Source organism: Typopeltis vanoorti, chromosome 4, assembly GCF_054136105.1.
Source record: "Typopeltis vanoorti isolate ZY-2024b chromosome 4, IOZ_Tvanoo_1.0, whole genome shotgun sequence".
Classification (NCBI taxonomy): Eukaryota; Metazoa; Arthropoda; class Arachnida; order Uropygi; family Thelyphonidae; genus Typopeltis; species Typopeltis vanoorti.
In genome coordinates, this window is record NC_143552.1 from 115800284 (window position 1) to 115819142 (window position 18859).

Genomic DNA, 18859 nt, shown 5'->3' on the forward strand with positions numbered 1-18859 from the left:
AGAAACTGAGATTTCAACAAATGTTCTTTGTCAAATTTTCTCCTAATTAACCCTTATTTCTTAGAATCCTGAGATGCAAAAGGCTAAACATTCGAGGATTTTGATAACAATAACTGGAACTTTGATTACAATACACAGATTATTTTAAATTCACTTTAAATGGTATGTTTTGGGACTGATTTTTTTATCAAAATCTTGACTGATTTTGATAACAATAGCCGATTGATAATATTATCCGTGATCACAATAAGCGGATTCTACTGTATCACGTTTAATGACATTTTCTATCATAATGTGATTTATATAGATGATGAATAGGAGTGGAGATAACGTACACCTTTGTCTCACAGATAATCTTACAAACTATTTTCTTGTATTTCCTTCAATTCCAACTGCTGACTCACAACTTAAATATAGACTATGTGCATTGCTCTATTATGATGTTCCATTTACCCATATAATTGTAGTATTTTGAAAAGCTTTTTCTTGGGCGTCTATCTTTTCAAATGCCTTTTCTAGATTTACAAAGCTCAAGTAGAGATCCTTGTTACATTCCCACAATTTCTCAACTATCTGTAGTAAACTGAAAATCTGATTTGACAACTTCTATTTGGCTTGAATTCGCTTGTTCTTCTTCCAGTTTCTCTGTCCTTTTATTTGTCCCAATTATTCTCAGTCTCTTTTTAAGAATGCTTGTATAAATCTCACCTGGAACACTTAGTAGAGAAATTTCTTTGAATTCTCACACTCCACTTTATTCCAATCATCTGGAATTTGACCTCCTGAACAGGTCGTCTACTATGTACAACTGTAAAAACTCGCATTCATTATACAAAATTTATTCTTGTTGCATCGAATTTTTTTTAGGAAGGGTGGACCATTGTAAAAATTCGATGCAACAAGAATAAATTTTGTATAACAAACACATCGAGTTTTTACAGTTAGGCAGAATCCAGAACACCTGTAAATAGTCTTTTCTCTTAACATTTTGTATTGTATGTAACACATGTACAGCCCAACGGGAATTAGCTATCTCTTTGAACAAAAGATGTAAAACTTTCAAGGCTAAGGGAAATGCTCTGCAGTTGAAACGCCATTTGAAATTTTGTTCACATGTTCAACCCTAAGGGATCTCAAGGTCAATGCAAAAAAGGGGGTGGCAAGATTTCAAAAGGATGTTCCGCTGGCTGACTTAATGAGATTAGAACACGAAGATGGAGAAGAAAGGGCTTGTCGAAGGTTCCAGAAACCAGGAATCATATGACAACATAAGGGGTTCATGTAAGTGCACGCAAGGAGTACACAGGGTTTAGAAAACTGAACCCTGGGTCTCAGAACTGATGGAATATAAGATGGGACTTCCAGAGACAGAGGAGTTTTTTTTTTTGCACAGAGAAGAAATGAGCATACGATATGATATAAAGCCTCAGAGTGATATCCTGACGTGTCAAGGAGGAAGCCATGCCACGAGCCGTCATTTAGCCCAGAAGTGTAGATGACCAGGGGATGAATCAACTGAGGAGCAGCTGAACTTGTCTATGAGCCGTTCCGCTTATCCAAGTCTGTGAAGGCCCTGACAATTCGCGACCCTTTGCCGGTGTATTAACACGCCGATGAATTGTCACCCACATCCTGTGAGCCAACCTGATCAATGGCTGGTATCCCAAGGACCTGAGGGAGGAGAGATCAAAAACCCGAGACGAAGAAAAGGAAACATAGGAAGTCGCAGCCAACGGAATTGGAGAGTGCAACCCAACAGAAAACAGCCTGTGAGTTAAAATATTGCTTTATTTAGACTGTGTGATGCTATAAGAATAGGTTGTAGAACTGGAAAAATGCATGCAAGAGGGACATTAATAGCCAGAATAACTTTTAGAGGCTTGTTCTGTCTGGATTTCGATGATTGCATCTAAGAATGAGTATAGCTAATTCCTAGGAAATATTTTAGGTTATGATTTTTATCTAACGCCTATATATAATCTTGTATGATTTTTCTTAACTAAGTTTACAATATGTTATATTAATCGTAACATGTCCTTAACGCCAATTATTCAAGTATTAAGATGTTTGTTAATGATATTTCTTTAAGCTAGATAGATAACATGATGTGTGCTTTGTATTAATTGAAGAGAGATATATGCAGGTATTGAGAAGTTTGTTGATGATAATTCTTTAAGCTAGATAGATAACATGATGTGTGCCTTGTATTAATTGAAGTAGAGATATATGCAAGTTTGTTTTTAGTTTTTTTTTTGAGAATTGCAAAGGATTACCCTCTGTCTTATAGTGTAAAATATATGCCTGTTTGTTGACTAAAATCCTATGTTGCATTTTTAACGAAGTTTTTGCCTGATCTTATTTTTAATTGCAATGCATTGATCTTAAATAAAAAATTGAACCCAAGCCGGAAACATTGATATAAATAGTAAGTGAGAAAAGGGCCAGGATTGCAAAGCAAATTGATAACTTGGGGATGGTAAAGAGATTTTGTTGTGAAAGATTTAATAATCTACTAGAAGTACTATATTTCTTGCACCATATCGAGGCATGGATGGTGCAGTCATAAAATCTAAATATACATTTCCATTGCTCTCGGGTAAAAGGAGTATAGAATACAGAAGGTAGGAATATAGAGTATTAAAAGGAACGCATAAAATTAAGTGCTGAGAATATTACACTGCCGCTGCATCACCTGGATATATATATATATATATATATAAGTAAAGAAACCAGAATATAAAAAAAAGGAAAAAGAAAGAAACTACAAAATATTACAATATCGCAGCATCGACAGGATATATAGTGGAAACCAAAAAAATATTACAATGGCACCCGAAACATTACACAATTCATAAAATTTTCTCTAACATTCTATTTAAGACTCTTTATCCCTATATAGAGAATGTTATTGGCGATTATCAGTGTGGATTCCATCAAGATTCTAGTAGTAAGACTTATACGTTGGTTAGACATAACTGGTAATTAATTTACGGAATTGACAACGCATATAAAGTAAATTAATTAAAGATAACTTTAATGAATCACTTCTATATTTCGGCAATGTCACATTGCCATCTTCGGGAACATAAAGATATGGTATGTGCACTAAGGAACTAACAAAGCAAATGAGGAAGAGAATAAGAACTAATTTTGTTCCTAAAGTCCTAATGGTGCCCTCTTGTGGGCTAATTTGGTAGTCTTGGCAGTTGGGCTGAAGTTCTCAAAATGAAAGTCTCCCAAATTTGGGGCAGTTTCATGCACCCAAATTTGTTGAGGTTAGGAACGTTTTTTAGAGCTGCTGAAGATTCTTTGAATAGTCTTTCGTATTTAAACTTGCTGCGATGGATTATTTTTGTCTTCTTCCAACGAATTTTATGGTGGATATCTAAGGCATGGTCTGCCAGCCCAGAGCGGCTGTACTGGTGAAAACGGATGTAGTCTTGGTGTTCTGAAATCCTGATATTTGTTGTTCTGCCTGTTTGGCCAAAGTAGGACAATTTGCAGCTGCAAGGGACCTGGTATACACCAGGTAGGTCTAGGGGAAGTGGTTGGTCTTTGGTAGAGCGGATAAGGGATGCCAACTTTTTATATGGTCTGTAACAGGAAGTAAGGTCATATTTTTTGAGGATATTAGTTATTTTTTCAGAGGTGCCCTGGATGTAGGGGATAGTGATAGACTTGGTGTAGTCTTTATTGTGGAGGGGGGAGGGGGGTTGTGGTTTACAGGTTTTAGTATTTTTTGGATTTTTTTGGGGTTGTAGCCATTGGCTAAGAAAGTGTTGAGGATGTGGTTTAGTTCCATAGTCAGGGCCTTGTCATCTGAGCAGATTAATTTTGCCCTGTTATATAGTGTTTTTATCACCCCATATTGTTGTGAGGGGGGGGGGATTGCTGGTGAATGTACCTGCCAGTGTGGGTGGGTTTTCTGTAAACAGAGAAAACCAAAGATCCATCAAGCTGGTGGGTGATTAAAGTGTATAGGAAGGGGAGGGTGTTGTTTTCCTCTTTTTCTAAGGTGAACTGGACTCTGGGATGTTGGTTGTTTAAGTCTGTTAGGAAGGAGTGGAGTGCATCTGAGCCATGTGGCCAAATAGCAAACACATCATCCACATAACGAAGCCAAATAGTGGGTTTTTGTGGGGCGGAGTTTAAGGCTTTCTCTTCAAATGTCTCCATAAAGAAATTGGCCAAGGGTGGGGAAAGTGGTGAACCCATGGCTGGCCCCTCTATCTGTTTGTAGAACTTTCCTTGCCAAAAGAAATTGCCTGAGTTCATTGTGAACTGAAATAGGGCTGAGATATCAGGAGGAAACTTGGCTTGGATGAGCTCAAAGGTTTCTTTGAGTGGGACATTAGTGAATAGGGAGGAGACGTCAAAACTGACCATTATGTCAGTGTGTTGGAGTGCGAGGTTTTCTATACTGGCTTTAAAGTGGGCCGAGTTTTTTATGTGTGATGGTGTGTTGCCAGTGTAGTGTGTGAGCGTTTTGGCTAAATGTTTGGCTAATTTATATGTGGGGGAATCAATGCCATCCACTATGGGACGTAATGGTACATTTTGTTTATGTATTTTTGGGAGTCCATATAATCGGGGGGGTCTAGAGTTATAAGGTTTAAGTTTGTTGGTGACTTCCACAGGCCAAGAAGTGACTTTCTTAAGGAGTCTGTGGATAGTTCTAATTTGAGAGTTGGTCGGATTATATTCAATGGGGAGGTAAGTAGTACGGTCTCGTATTAAAGAATTTAGCTTACCTTTGTAGTCTTTTTGATTGAGTACCACAGTGGCGCTTCCCTTATCAGCTTTGGTGATTACTATTTTTTTGTTGTTTTTTAATTCTTGTAGGGCTGTATATTCGTTTTTGGATAAGTTGGATTTTGGAGGTTTGGCTTTAGTGAGAAAACCGACTACATCCAGTCTCACGTTGTTGGCGATGTGGTTAGGCAGGTTGCGAATTTGGCTTCGTTATGTGGATGATGTGTTTGCTATTTGGCCACATGGCTCAGATGCACTCCACTCCTTCCTAACACACTTAAACAACCAACATCCCAGAGTCCAGTTCACCTTAGAAAAAGAGGAAAACAACACCCTCCCCTTCCTAGACACTTTAATCACCCGCCAGCTTGATGGATCTTTGGTTTTCTCTGTTTACAGAAAACCCACCCACACTGGCAGACACATTCACCAGCAATCCCCCCCCTCACAACAATATAGGGTGATAAAAACACTATATAACAGGGCAAAATTAATCTGCTCAGATGACAAGGCCCTGACTATGGAACTAATCCACATCCTCAACACTTTCTTAGCCAATGGCTACAACCCCAAAAAAATCCAAAAAATACTAAAACCTGTAAACCACAACCCCCCTCCCCCCCTCCACAATAAAGACTACACCAAGTCTATCACTATCGCCTACATCCAGGGCACCTCTGAAAAAATAACTAATATCCTCAAAAAATATGACCTTACTTCCTGTTACAGACCATATAAAAAGTTGGCATCCCTTATCCGCTCTACCAAAGACCAACCACTTCCCCTAGACCTACCTGGTGTATACCAGGTCCCTTGCAGCTGCAAATTGTCCTACTTTGGCCAAACAGGCTGAACAACAAATATCAGGATTTCAGAACACCAAGACTACATCCGTTTTCACCAGTACAGCCGCTCTGGGCTGGCAGACCATGCCTTAGATACCCACCATAAAATTCGTTGGAAGAAGACAAAAATAATCCATCGCAGCAAGTTTAAATATGAAAGACTATTCAAAGAATCTTCAGCAGCTCTAAAAAACGTTCCTAACCTCAACAAATTTGGGTGCATGAAACTGCCCCAAATTTGGGAGACTTTCATTTTGAGAACTTCAGCCCAACTGCCAAGACTACCAAATTAGCCCACAAGAGGGCACCATTAGAACTTTAGGAACAAAATTAGTTCTTATTCTCTTCCTCATTTGCTTTGTTAGTTCCTTAGTGCACATACCATATCTTTATGTTCCCGAAGATGGCAATGTGACATTGCCGAAATATAGAAGTGATTCATTAAAGTTATCTTTAATTAATTTACTTTATATGCGTTGTCAATTCCATAAATTAATTACCAGTTAGGATTCCATCAAGGAAGATCTACAAATGATCAGATTTTTAATATATGCCAATTACTTGAAAAATGTAATGAATTTGGAACTGAAACACACCACTTTTTCATAGATTTTAGAGCCATATGTCATAGCATAGATAGATCTAACTTATTTATTGCAATGGAGGAACTACAGATTCAATGAAAACTTACTGCTTTAGTTAAAACTACAATGAGAAATATCCGTTGTCATATCCAATATATATACAAAAATGGTGTTCGACAAGGGGATGGTTTAGCTTCTTACTGTTTAACATAGCACTTGAAAAGGTTTTCAGAGATGCTGGCATTAATACAGGGGAAATATTTTCTACAAGTCAGTACAAATTATGGCATATACAAATGATAATGATATTATAGGAAGGATACAGAAAAGCAATGGAAGAAACTTTCATCGGTTTAGAAAAGGAAGAAAAGAAGATGAATTTGCAGATTAACCAAGAAAAAAAAAACAAAGTATATGCCAGTAACTAGAAATATTTGTGATAATAATTCTTCTCAAATTGAAATTAGTGCATAGCTTTATATACTTGGGATCCAAATTAATTGTAAAAATGATATCAGTACTGTGATTCAGAGATGTATTCTTTCCACAAATAGATGCTTTTGTGGACTTAGGAAACACCTAAAGTCACATCTGATCTCAAGAAAAACAAAGATAATGATGTACAAAGTACTTATAAGACCAGTGTTAACTTACTCTTCTGAAAACTGAGTATTATCAATGGCAGATGAAAGATTGCTAGGTCTGTTTGAAAGAAGAGTTCTCAGATATATTTTTGGAGCAGTGCAAGAGAATGGTATGTAGAGGAAAAGATATAACCATGAACTATACAGATTATTTAATGAATCAGACATTATTAAGTGCATAAAAATAAATAGATTAAGTTGAACTGGACACATTATACGCATGGATAGTAACAGAATAGTTAAGATGTTTAATGCTAAGCTGGAAGGAAAGAGAAACATTAAGACCTAAATTAAGATGGAGTGATGCAAGATATTAAAGTTTTAGGAGTCAAAAATTGGAGGAGTTTGGCATTGAATAAGAAAGGCTGGCAGAAGTTTCTGAAGAAAGCCAGGGCTCACATAGGGCTGTCAAGCCAATGATGATGAACAGGCTGTCTGAATTATGCAGTGTAGTCACTGAAAAACTTTTATACCTCCACATTTGAGCATGCGCGGTTAAATATCATCTACTCCAGCTGCCTTTCCACATTTCAAGATATCGATGACATTTTTCTATCTCAAGTATTGATTATGTACTCTGTTTGCATTCTACTTGAAAATTTTCTACTACTGTTCTGTCACTGCTTATTTAATTTAACCATCTTTCAAAGATTACTCGAGAAATATAGGATATCCTTTCTCAAATCCTCCATTTCTAAGCTTTTTCAATAGTCTTCAGAACATATTGTCACCCTCCTGATATTTATATTCTATATTCTTATCAAAGTCTTCCTATGACTTTTGTTTGGCTACTTTCTCACATAGCTTAGCTATCTTACATTTTTCACTATATTCTTTCAGGGCAGGGGTCTTCAACCTTTCAGACAGCGCGGGCCACATTAAAAACTTCAATGAAGCCCACGGGCCACTAAGCTATACTGCGGTATTTAGAATTGCAAGATGCTTTCCAGATTCACAAGGAATGCTGTGCATTTGATACTTTACATAAAATCCTATAAAAATAAACAAACTCAGCTTTAAGAGCATAAGTAGAAGTTGGGTTCATAATAAGTAAATACAATCAATACTTGGAAAAAGATAATTTTAACGAAGAAAACATTCATTTTTACAATGTCAATGGGCAACTTGGCAATGTTTTTCCTTGACCAACTTGTCGATGTTGGCATCAATGTTGGAAGTCGCTATGCGCAGAGTATTCTCGAGATGTTGGTCGGTAATCTCAGTTCATGTCTTGGACTTCACATGCTTCATTCTGGAGAAGAACTGCTCACATGTGCTTCCTAACAAAGTGCACATCTTCAAAGCATGCCAGTGAAAATTAAGGAATGCATCCTCAGAAATATAGTCTTTGTAAAATGTAAGCAAGGGCACATTGAATAATTTTTCTCTCAAAGAAGAGTTGCTTTGGAGTTCAAGCAGCTTCATTTTGGCAGCATTGACACTGAATGGCATTGAAAACAAATCTAAAGAAGACTGTTGGTTATGAAAATCACTAAATCTCTCTTTGAACTCACTTTGCAATATTGCTAATTTTGTAGCGTATTCATCAAGAGACGAACAGTTGGACTCAGTGAGAAGTTGAAAATGAGATTAAGTCTTTTTTTGCAAGTTGTACCTCCCAAAGTTTGAGCTTGGCCACAAAAAAACTTTGATGTGATCAAACAGAGTGTGCACCAGTTGATCTTTGGATTGTAGCCATGTATTTAGGTCATTCAAATGCCATGATATGTCGGTCACAAAGGCAAAGTCCGTCATCCACTTCGGATCGTTAAATTCTGCAATCAGATTACCCCTTGGTTTGCATGAACTGCTGTATTTCTCTCCTTAAGTCAAAGACTCTTTTAAGAACCTTCCATCTGATCTACCAAAACACATCACTATAATAAACCACATTGCCGTGATCCGCTTCACACTCTTGGAATTGACGATGATTCCATCCTTTGCCCTAATAATTTTGATGACAGTCACAATAACTTTCATGACATTCTCAAATCCAATAGTTTTCATGCACAAATTCTCCTAGTGGATTAAAGCGGTAATGGACAAAATCTTTTCCTTCTAGTTCTGGTTCTTTCCATAGCAGCGCAACAAACCCTTAGTTCTTTCTCACCATAGCAGGGGCACCATCAGTTCTTCTGTCACATTAAATCAGCGTTTCTCAACCTTTTTGCCCTTGCAGAACCCTTGAAATAATATCCATGTTGTAGGGAACCCCACATAATAATTATTATATATCATTGTTAGTATCTTTCTTTATTATTTATGAATTTAAGATCACGAGGAAAACAAATAATAAATGCTATATTTCAAAATAATAAGATAAATCAAAGTAAAATGTCATATAAACAAAAATATGTGCCAAAGAATTGTTATTTTTGAAACAAATATGAATAATAAAGTTTAATTTTCTAATGTGAAACCTGTGCTTGTCTTTTGGTACACAAATACTTAATTTGGGGTCGGATTTTAGATAAACAAACACTGATTTCATCTTCAACAGAAAGGAGAAGATTTCTGTCTTTGCTCTTAATACTTGTCAAACAAGAAAAAGCTTGCTCACACATGTAAGACTTTGAAAACTGCAGCAATATATTTATTGCTTTCCTATGAATAGTAGGATACTCTTCTTTAACAGAAATCCAGAACATGTCCAGGGATAGGTCAGTGAAATCTCATCTTGAATGTACGATCAGATTGCAGCCCACAAAGTTCTTCCTCTTCTCTTAAAGTCAAGTCCTAAGGATGAGCAGAAGATTCAAAGTATGGATCTCTCACCCAATCATACATTTGTGTTGGAAGGGACGGAAAATAACCTTCGATTTTTATCATCAGTTCTTCCAGGTGGGTTACAATAAGACTTGAAATTTGCTGATCTCTTTCTTTTAAGCCCCACCAATAATCGAAACATATCAAGATTCCCTTTTGCAACATGATTTTTCCAAAGATTCTGCCTTCTTTTAAATCCAAGAATCTTGTCACTTGAAGTTAATATATTTTCTCCAGGGCCTCTGCAGTGACTTGTTCAGCATATTAATGTAATGAAAAATGTCAGCTAAATAGGCTAGCATCTGCACCCACTTTTGATCTTCAAAACACTTGGCAAAATCTTGTTTATTGTTTTCTTGAAAATATCTTTGCACTTCATCTTTTAGCTCAAACACCCTATTTAGAACTTTTCCTCTACTTAGCCATTGGATTTCTGTATAGAACAAAATATTTATATGCTCTTTGTAGCCCACAAAATTGTAGCTTTCACACAGATTTTTAAACATTCTGGAGTGAGATGACCTTACAAATAAATTACAAAAGCTACAATGTAACAGTTATTGGTAAGATCTGACAACTCATCAACTTGGATGGAAAAACTGCTACTTTTCAGTTTATCGCATAAAACCTCCTCGACATCATTTGACATATCATGGATACGGCGGCTTATTGTACTGTTTGAAAGTGGAATATTTTCAATTTCTTGCACTGCACCTTGTCCCAGCATTTTAACAAATATAATTTTACATGCTGGCATTATTAGGTTCTCACCAAATGTGTGACTTTTCCTTTTCTGTGCAATAATTTCTGCTACCAAATAACTTGCTTACTGAGCCTTTTCACTGACACTGAATTTATTCATAAAAACTGCACTCTGTTTCTTTCGAGATTGCAACAGCATTTTAAAATAATCAGCACTTTTATTTTCCATATCATTGTGATTTTTTGTGAAATGTCTTTTCAATTTTGCTGGAGCCATTGCTGTATTTGAAAGTTGTTTGCCACAGACGAGACACAGTGGAAGAGGACAATATGGATCACCAGTCAATGTAAAGCCCATTGATAAGTAATTTTCATTGTAAACACGAACTTTTTTGTATTCGTTTTTGTATTTGTGTTTTGAAATTCAGTATGAGATTCTAATTCTTCATCACTAGCCTCTTCAGAATTGTCTGGATTTTTTCTCTTCAAAAATTTCCACATTTTAACAGTTAGAAATTTCTATAAAATAAAAAATGTAAAAAAGATGATAAATCAAAATTAGAGTAATAAAACTGAAGCACAAAACATAAATAAAGGAAAACAAAAGAAATACATGGGAAAACGGAGAGAGAGAGCGGAACAACTCCAGTATAGTGATCGTTGTTTACATCGCCCAAAGCACTTATGTAACCTTATTCACCATTCCAAACAAACTATCGATATATCGATAAGTGTGAATATATTTTCACGTAGGTTAGCTAACAGTGGTTGCTGCGTAACTGAAACGAAATTGGTCTTGAAACGATAAAAATACTTAACACATGCAACACTATCGTTAAAGGTATTAGTTTTTTAAAAAAATTGGTTAAATTAAAGGGCTGAGAAAATTAGTTTATAAAACAGATTCAGTTATGTTAGTAATATAATATTTAGTAAATTAATAAAAATATAATAGAAAAAGTATAATAAAAAGAAATCAAACAAACAATCATGAAAAATCGGGTGGTCCCCCATTAATGCATAAGTACCAAATAATATAATTAATATTATTATTTATTATTATCTGAGACCTCCAGGGAGTCAAGGACTCATCGAGGGAGGCTGCAAATTACCCAACCCAGCTATCATACCTTCCCTTAAATTCATTTACACTAGATGCACTCACTACCCCCTAAGGGCAAATTATTCCACTCAGTCACTGCTCTCTGAGAGAAAAACCTTAACTTCCATGGATGACCCCCCCCCGTTCTCTCCCCACCTTCCATATAACGAAAAATTTCATCATTTGAAATGTTATAACACCATTCAAAAGTTTATAGACCTCTATCATATCACTCCTCTTTCTCCTGTTAACCAGGTGTGGTAGTGAAGATTATGAGGATTTCTGTCCTCATAATCTAAATCCCATAATCCAGATATAATCTTTGTAACTCTTCTTTGCACTCTTTCCACAGCTTCTTTATCCCCTTGAAACCCAGGAGACCAAATCTGCACACAGTAATCCAAGTGTGGTCTTATCAAAGCCCTATAAAGAGGCAAAATTACTTCCTTATCCTTACATGTCAAGGTTTGCTTCAGCATAGAAATTATCCTCTGAGTCGTATTTGCAACTTTTGCTATGTGACCTTTGAACTTTAAATTCTTATCCATCAATACACCAAGATCCCTTGCCTCTTCAGTTTCTTGTAGCATAACCCCACTAATATAATATGCCCTTGGATCTCTAATCACGCCAAAGTGCATAACTTTACACTTACTAACATTAAACTGACAGCCATTTTCGTTTGCCCAAATTTTCAGTCTATTCAAATAATTTTGTAATTGCTGAATATCAGTAGCATCCCTGATTGCCCTGCCTATCTTCGCATCATCAGCAAACAATTGCAAATAAGATGATAGACCCTGCTTGAAGTCATTAATGTACAGATGTATATATCGGCAGTTAGACACATCAGTTTTTGCACCACCCTTGTGCAATGGAACTATATTACATTCCTTCCATTCCTGTGGTATCATTCCTGAGTTGAGACTCAAGTTATACAAATGTGTGAAAGGCCTAGCCAATTCAGCTGAACATTCCTTTAAGAAATTTAAATATAATTATTATTTATTTGAGTCTAATTTTCATAAACACATAACACTTAAATGCACAATTTGTAACGATATAACTAATAAATTGTTGAAATAACCAAAATTGATTGCTCAAACTATCAACTGCAATCTGAAATAAAGGAGTAACCTTCCCAAAAATTACGATCACCATAAAGTGGAGTTTAGCCGATAAAACATACAAATTTTTCATATTAATGAGTGAATACGTACCTACACACTAGAAAACACATAGGATTGATCAGGGACAGCACTGCCTTGCATCCTAGTGGGAGTTAATACAACTAATGTGAACTCGAATTTATTCCTTTCAGAGAACATTTATTAGGACACTGTTAAAACCTGGGAAAATAAATTTGATGGAAAAAGAACTTGCTAGGATTAAATGGGACATTGTAGGTTTGGCTGAAACCGATTGGACAGGAGAAGGAATTATAAATCTAAATTCAAGAAAACTCTTCTACTCGAGCAGAGAGGACAAGATACATAGAGAAGGAGTCACCATTTTAGTGAATAATAGTCTACAAAATGCAGTCATGGCCATAGAACCACATGGCTCAAGAATGATCGCTATCGGATTAAAAGATAAAGAAAAAAATGCTCACTTTACAATAATTCAAATCTATGCTCCCAACCAGTGACATGAAGATAAAGAAATTGATACATTTTATGATAAGTTGCAAGATCTAATAGACAAGACCAATACGAAAGATAAATTAATAGTGATGGGAGATTTTAATGCCAAAATTGGGAAGCTCACCCCAGGCATAGAGGATGTGATTGGCAGGTTCAGAGTTGATAACAGAAATGAAAGAGGAGATTCATAGACCTTCCCACAAATACACATGGACCTCACCAGATGGTATAATAAAGAACTGTATTGATTACATTGTCCGCGCAGTTAGCCTAGTGGCTATGCGCTTCGCAACCATATGCCTGGGGAAGGAGTGTCCTAGGTTCGATTCCTGTCGGTGACGTGAGGAGCTGAAGGATCTTCCTCAGCCATAGCCAAGTTAGCCAGTCTTGGGCGTGGACAGCAGGGTTTTTTTCCTCAGTTTATTCTGGGGTTTTTCATCCCGCAAAGCAGGCAAACTGGCCTTGAAAACTTAACACTACAGGCCATAGGATATACCGGGGCATAGGGCTGACCACCTTATCCTCTAAACAGATTGAGGTCCGATGATCAATGGACCCTCGACACCGCAAGGTAAAAGAGGGTATAAAGAAGATGAGATGAGATTGATTACATTCTAATCAAAAGCAATTGGAAATCATCAGTGCAAAATGTTAGAACTTTAAAAACTCCACTCTGAACTGCTTGCGGCAAAAATTAAACTAAAATTCAAGTATCGTAAATTAAATCACGAGCTCCTATCAACAAAGTGGACCTATCAAAACTGAAAGAGAAATCTATGCAAGATAGCTATCAGACACTAATAGGAAATGAGTTTAGAAGATTATCCTATGACAATATAGAAAATACATGGAATCAAGGTAAAAAAATTGTTTGTTAAAAGTACTGCAAGAAACAACTTGGTACAACATCAAGACCAAATCATGAATGGATAACCCCTGAAATTCTAAATACTTTAGAAGAAAAAAAAGAGCAGCAAAGCGTATATTAAATAAAAAAATACATAAGAAAATAAACAACATTATAAGAATCTTAAAAACAAAATTGATAAAATGTGCATATCTGCCAAAAATAACTGGTTGGAGGAAAAAGCAAAACTGTGCGAAGAAGCTAATAAAAGAAATGATAATAAAACAATCTATAAAGATAAACCATTAACAACGAAAGATAAAAACAATCTAGAAACTGGGTCAATACAAAATATTAAAATAATTTGGAAGGACTACCTACTATCAAACATTATTTCAAAAAGAACAGGAGGAGGAAAGTATAACAGAAAAGATGTTATATGAAAAGGCACCACCCATAACTCCAGCAGAAATTATAAATGCAATAAACCAAATGAAACTTTCAAAAGCTACGGGTAAAGATGAAATATCTATACAACTATGGAAATATGGTGGCAATGAAGCCATTAATTTCTTAATGAATTTATTTAACCAAATTCTTCATACTGGAATAATTCCAACTGACTGGAAAACAGGAATTATTATACCAATTCCCAAAAAAGGAGACAAAAGAATATGTGAAATTTATAGATCCATAACACTCTTAAGTCATAGTTATAAACTATTCATTCGAATTATACAAAAGAGAACACAAGTGCTTACAGAAAAAATCATAGAGGAAAACCAAGCAGGATTCAGGCCCACATAGATCCACTATAGACCATATTTTCACCATTAATAACATAGCAGAAAAAAATTGGGAGTACAACCTGCCCATATATAGTTGTTTTATAAATTTTAAGCAAGCCTTTGATTCAGTTAATACAAACAAATTGATCATTATCCTAAAACACGTAAAAATGGATTCTGATATTTTAACATTTATTACAAATTATTATGGAGACACCATAGTTTTTGTTAAAACGAACAACATTAAAACCGAGGATTTCAGAGTCGAGAAAGGTGTAATGCAGGGATGCCCTCTCTCACCTCAACTCTTTATCATCTTCCTAGAAGAAGTCTGTAAAACCATAGCTGACGAACCAGGAGCAAATATCAATGGTACCAACATTAATCACATAAAATACACGGATGATATCATTATTTTAGCAGATTCTAAACCACAGCTAGAAAAAACTATTAATATATTAAATGACTCTTGTAAAACTTATGGTATGAAAATGAATCTTCATAAAACAAAAATAATGAAGATAAGTAGAGAAGAAGAAAATATTCCTATACATCTTGAAAATCACCTGCAGGAAAGTTAATAAATATGTTTATCTTGGCAGTCTTATATCTAGTAACCTCAACAATATGGAAACAGTAAAACACAGGCTAAACCTGGGTTGGACCAACATGAATAAACTAAACAAAATATGGAAAAATAAAAAAATCCCAACAAGTCTAAAATTAAAATCATATGAAACAATTATTATCTCAACAGCTACTGATGCTTCAGAAGCCTGGAGATTAACTCAACAACCAATCAAGAAACTTGAAGCATTTGAAATGAAATGCCTCAGAAAAATTAATAACACCCACTGGATGCAACACAAGACTAATGATCAAGTCAGAATAGATTTAAACTTCCCAGATAATATAATAGACACAATCATTAAGCATCAACTGAGATGGTTTGATCATATTCAGAGAATGGCCCCTCACAGACTCCCATATTTAGCTCTGAATGGATATATAGGAAGAAAAAGACTTAGAGGCAGACCAAGAAATACTTGGATAAAGCTGCTGAAAGAACATTCCCATCTACCAAGCTATAGAGTCATGACTGAGATGGCTAAAGATTGCGATAAGTGGAAACCTTTCTTCTTAGTGGACTCAACCCGTTATCGAGCGGATGAGATGAGATGACGAATTTGTTATTTACAATTTACTCATACTGTATATATTCAATAGGCTTGGTTTCTCAACTTCTATCAATTACATTATTTCTTATGTCCAAAATCACACCAATATACCTAAGAATTAGATTTTGGAACATAACTTGATCATGAGTCAGTGACCTACGGTATAGGCTTTTAACCTTTTGTGAGTAGAATTACCATAAAAAAAAATATCAAAATCAAAGAATGAATCTGAATGAACAGGGAAACACTTACCTGCCTTCTTCACGAGAATTACGAAAATCTCCTAGAACCTGTACAATGTCTTTTATTCTTTGCATTATGAGCTTCAGGTCTGGTGCTTCAGCAGGTTAGTTTTTGTTAAGGTTACCACACTATACTATCAATTAAAAAGGTCATTATGAATACGGAAACATAAATCAGTTAAAATAGCATATTCAGTTAGCTAAGCATTATTTCTCAGGACAGGTACCATAAATCATAACAGACTAAAATCAGCCATTTTCATGCGATGAGTGCATATATTCTAAGGTTAGTTAATGTAAATCTTTTCTATCTAATGCAAACAAGTAACAGTACCAAGAGAGGCAAAGGCTTATATGGAAACTGAGGTAAACAAATTGGAAGAGCAAAGCATATTACAGAATCTTGATATGAATACAGATATAGGATTGTGCTGATATCCAACCCAATCTGACTGATGTATTCAAATCAAGCTCTAGTAATAGCTTTACTTTATATTTTTATACCAATTTTCGCTCTTGACACCAGAGCTAATGGGTCTGTCCAAAATACATACTTTACTGAGTGAACACTCTTAATAACTTAGTTATTTCTAGCAGACCAAGGATATTCTTCCTTTTACTTGCTACATAGCAAGAAAATTTTGTTGGATTTCTTTTGGCCTGCAAAGCTAACTTCTTTTCATAATCTGATCTGGCCTTCCTCATCATAGCTGTCACTCTCCTGGTCAGCTCTTTATACTGCTGCTGAGCCTAGTCATTGCTTTTCATGAAAATGAACCCATAAAATTATTATTTTTTTTTATATATCACTTGCTTTAACACAGTGTTCATCCATTTATTCTCCTAACTCTGGAGATGCAGTTAGATATTGCTTTCATTAAACATCTTTTAACTGTTTCCCACACTCTGCTGATTCCTCTAGTATGCAGTTTCTCATGCAAAGGCATGCTTTAAGTTATCTTCTCAGTTTATTATAAATTGCATGTTCTATAATTCCATATATTCACCTTCTTAACCATAGCTCTCACATGCATTGTGACCTCTAAGGTCAAGACTATATGATCATGCTCTCAGTGAATGGAGACATAATAGTAAACTCTTTTATAGACAACTTTTCAGATTTATTACTGGACCTATTACTAGATCCAAAAATCTAATGGCCTTGTACTCGTAACTGTTCTATCACATGCAGCTTAAGACAGTTATCCCTGAGTAGTTGTATTCTTATTCCCTTGATTTGTATGCTTTTCCATCCAGTCTATATCGCCATAGTTGAAATCACCCATAATGATAATTCTCTTTGTATGCTTAAAATTTATCTGTCTATGCAGTTCACAATCTTCTTTAGATGATAGTAGGTCATCTGCAGTAGCACACAACTCTGAATAGTGTCTTGATAATTTCTATCTCACATCAGCCTTGAGCCACTGTCTATATTACTCATACTACCTACCACTGAAGATTTCTGCTCTGGTTGGAGTTAATTCTTCTGCAATCACTATTACACCCACACCATCTTACTTTGTCAATCCTCCTTGAATGAGGTGAATTTGTTACATTGTATTCCCTTAACAACATCCTCCTCTGAGAGTAAGGTCTCATTAATGCTTATAATTTTTGGTCCCGAGTCCCGATACATCTGTTAATTAAGAACTCCTCACTTTTATTCCTATGCTTCTGGTATTAGCATATACATGTGGAATAATAGTTTTTCAAACCTGTTTTAGTCAAACAGGAAGCTATGGCTGATCCCTCGACTAATTTCCCCCTTCCTATTTCCATAACAATTTTATTTCTTGTCAACAGTAGTCCTGTATTTCTTAGGATCATCCATAAAAGCTACCACTTCTTGTCACAATTTCTGTTATTTAATTTAATGCGCATTCACATTTCCATGCAATCACCCAGACACATCTAGTTTCCTTGACAATTCATAGTGACTCCTTCATTGAACAACAATTTCTCCAAGCACCTTAGGCCAAAACCATTCCAGTGAAAATCATTCTGCCTATCAGTCACATAAAAACATACATCAACATACTGCCCTCTACTTACTGACTCATTTGAAAATGCAGTGCACATTCTCAGCACATTACTGTCATACAGTGGCAAAAAGATTCACAATCTTTACTCTTTTGCTCCCCCCCCCCCTGCTCACAACTGATTCACATCTTTTATACTGCAATTTTCTCCATTCAAATTATTTGTTCCAACCAAAAAATCGCATTAGCTACTCATTCTGCTTGCTTACATGATGTTTCAATCACATCACAAATCTTCATATCAGGGAAACGTGCTTTTATTGCTTGTGTGTATGTGTGTCCAGAACCAAATACATCATCATCATCAAATTCCTGCCATGTACCCTCAAGGAGTGTACAGGATATGATAGTACTACATGAAAAAAATTACATCATTATTAATTTCCTATCTACAATTTTCCTCCAAATCAGTCTGTTACTTGTCAAGACTCCAACATTATCAGATCTTATATTTCTATCATCTAAAGCACTTTGTACTGTATCAATCCACCTATATCTTGGTCTTCCTCTGGGTCGTTTTGCTGCCAACCTGGCAAAGAACAGTTGTTTTGCTAATCTTTCCTCGCCCATTCTGTTTAAGTGACCATACCACCTGAGATTAGCTCTGTTAACGCATTCCTGGATGCTGACAATGTCAAGTTCTTTCCTAATATCCTCGTTTTTAATATGATATTGCCATTGATGCCATCTGTTCACGCCTCTCTAATCTTTCTCAGGACTCTCA

At 35.7% G+C, this 18859-nt stretch overlaps 1 protein-coding gene across 2 annotated transcripts in view; it reads right to left on the reverse strand.

The window, feature by feature from the left end:
• The window catches only part of LOC150107625 (28S rRNA (cytosine(4447)-C(5))-methyltransferase), a 181852-nt gene that overhangs the window by 104001 nt on the left and 58992 nt on the right, over positions 1–18859 (reverse strand). For both annotated transcript variants that reach the window (XM_090391435.1, XM_090391434.1), the window contains one exon: positions 16104–16197. In XM_090391435.1, coding sequence (XP_090247561.1) covers positions 16104–16197 — 94 coding nt within the window. The remainder of the gene's footprint in view (positions 1–16103; positions 16198–18859) is intronic.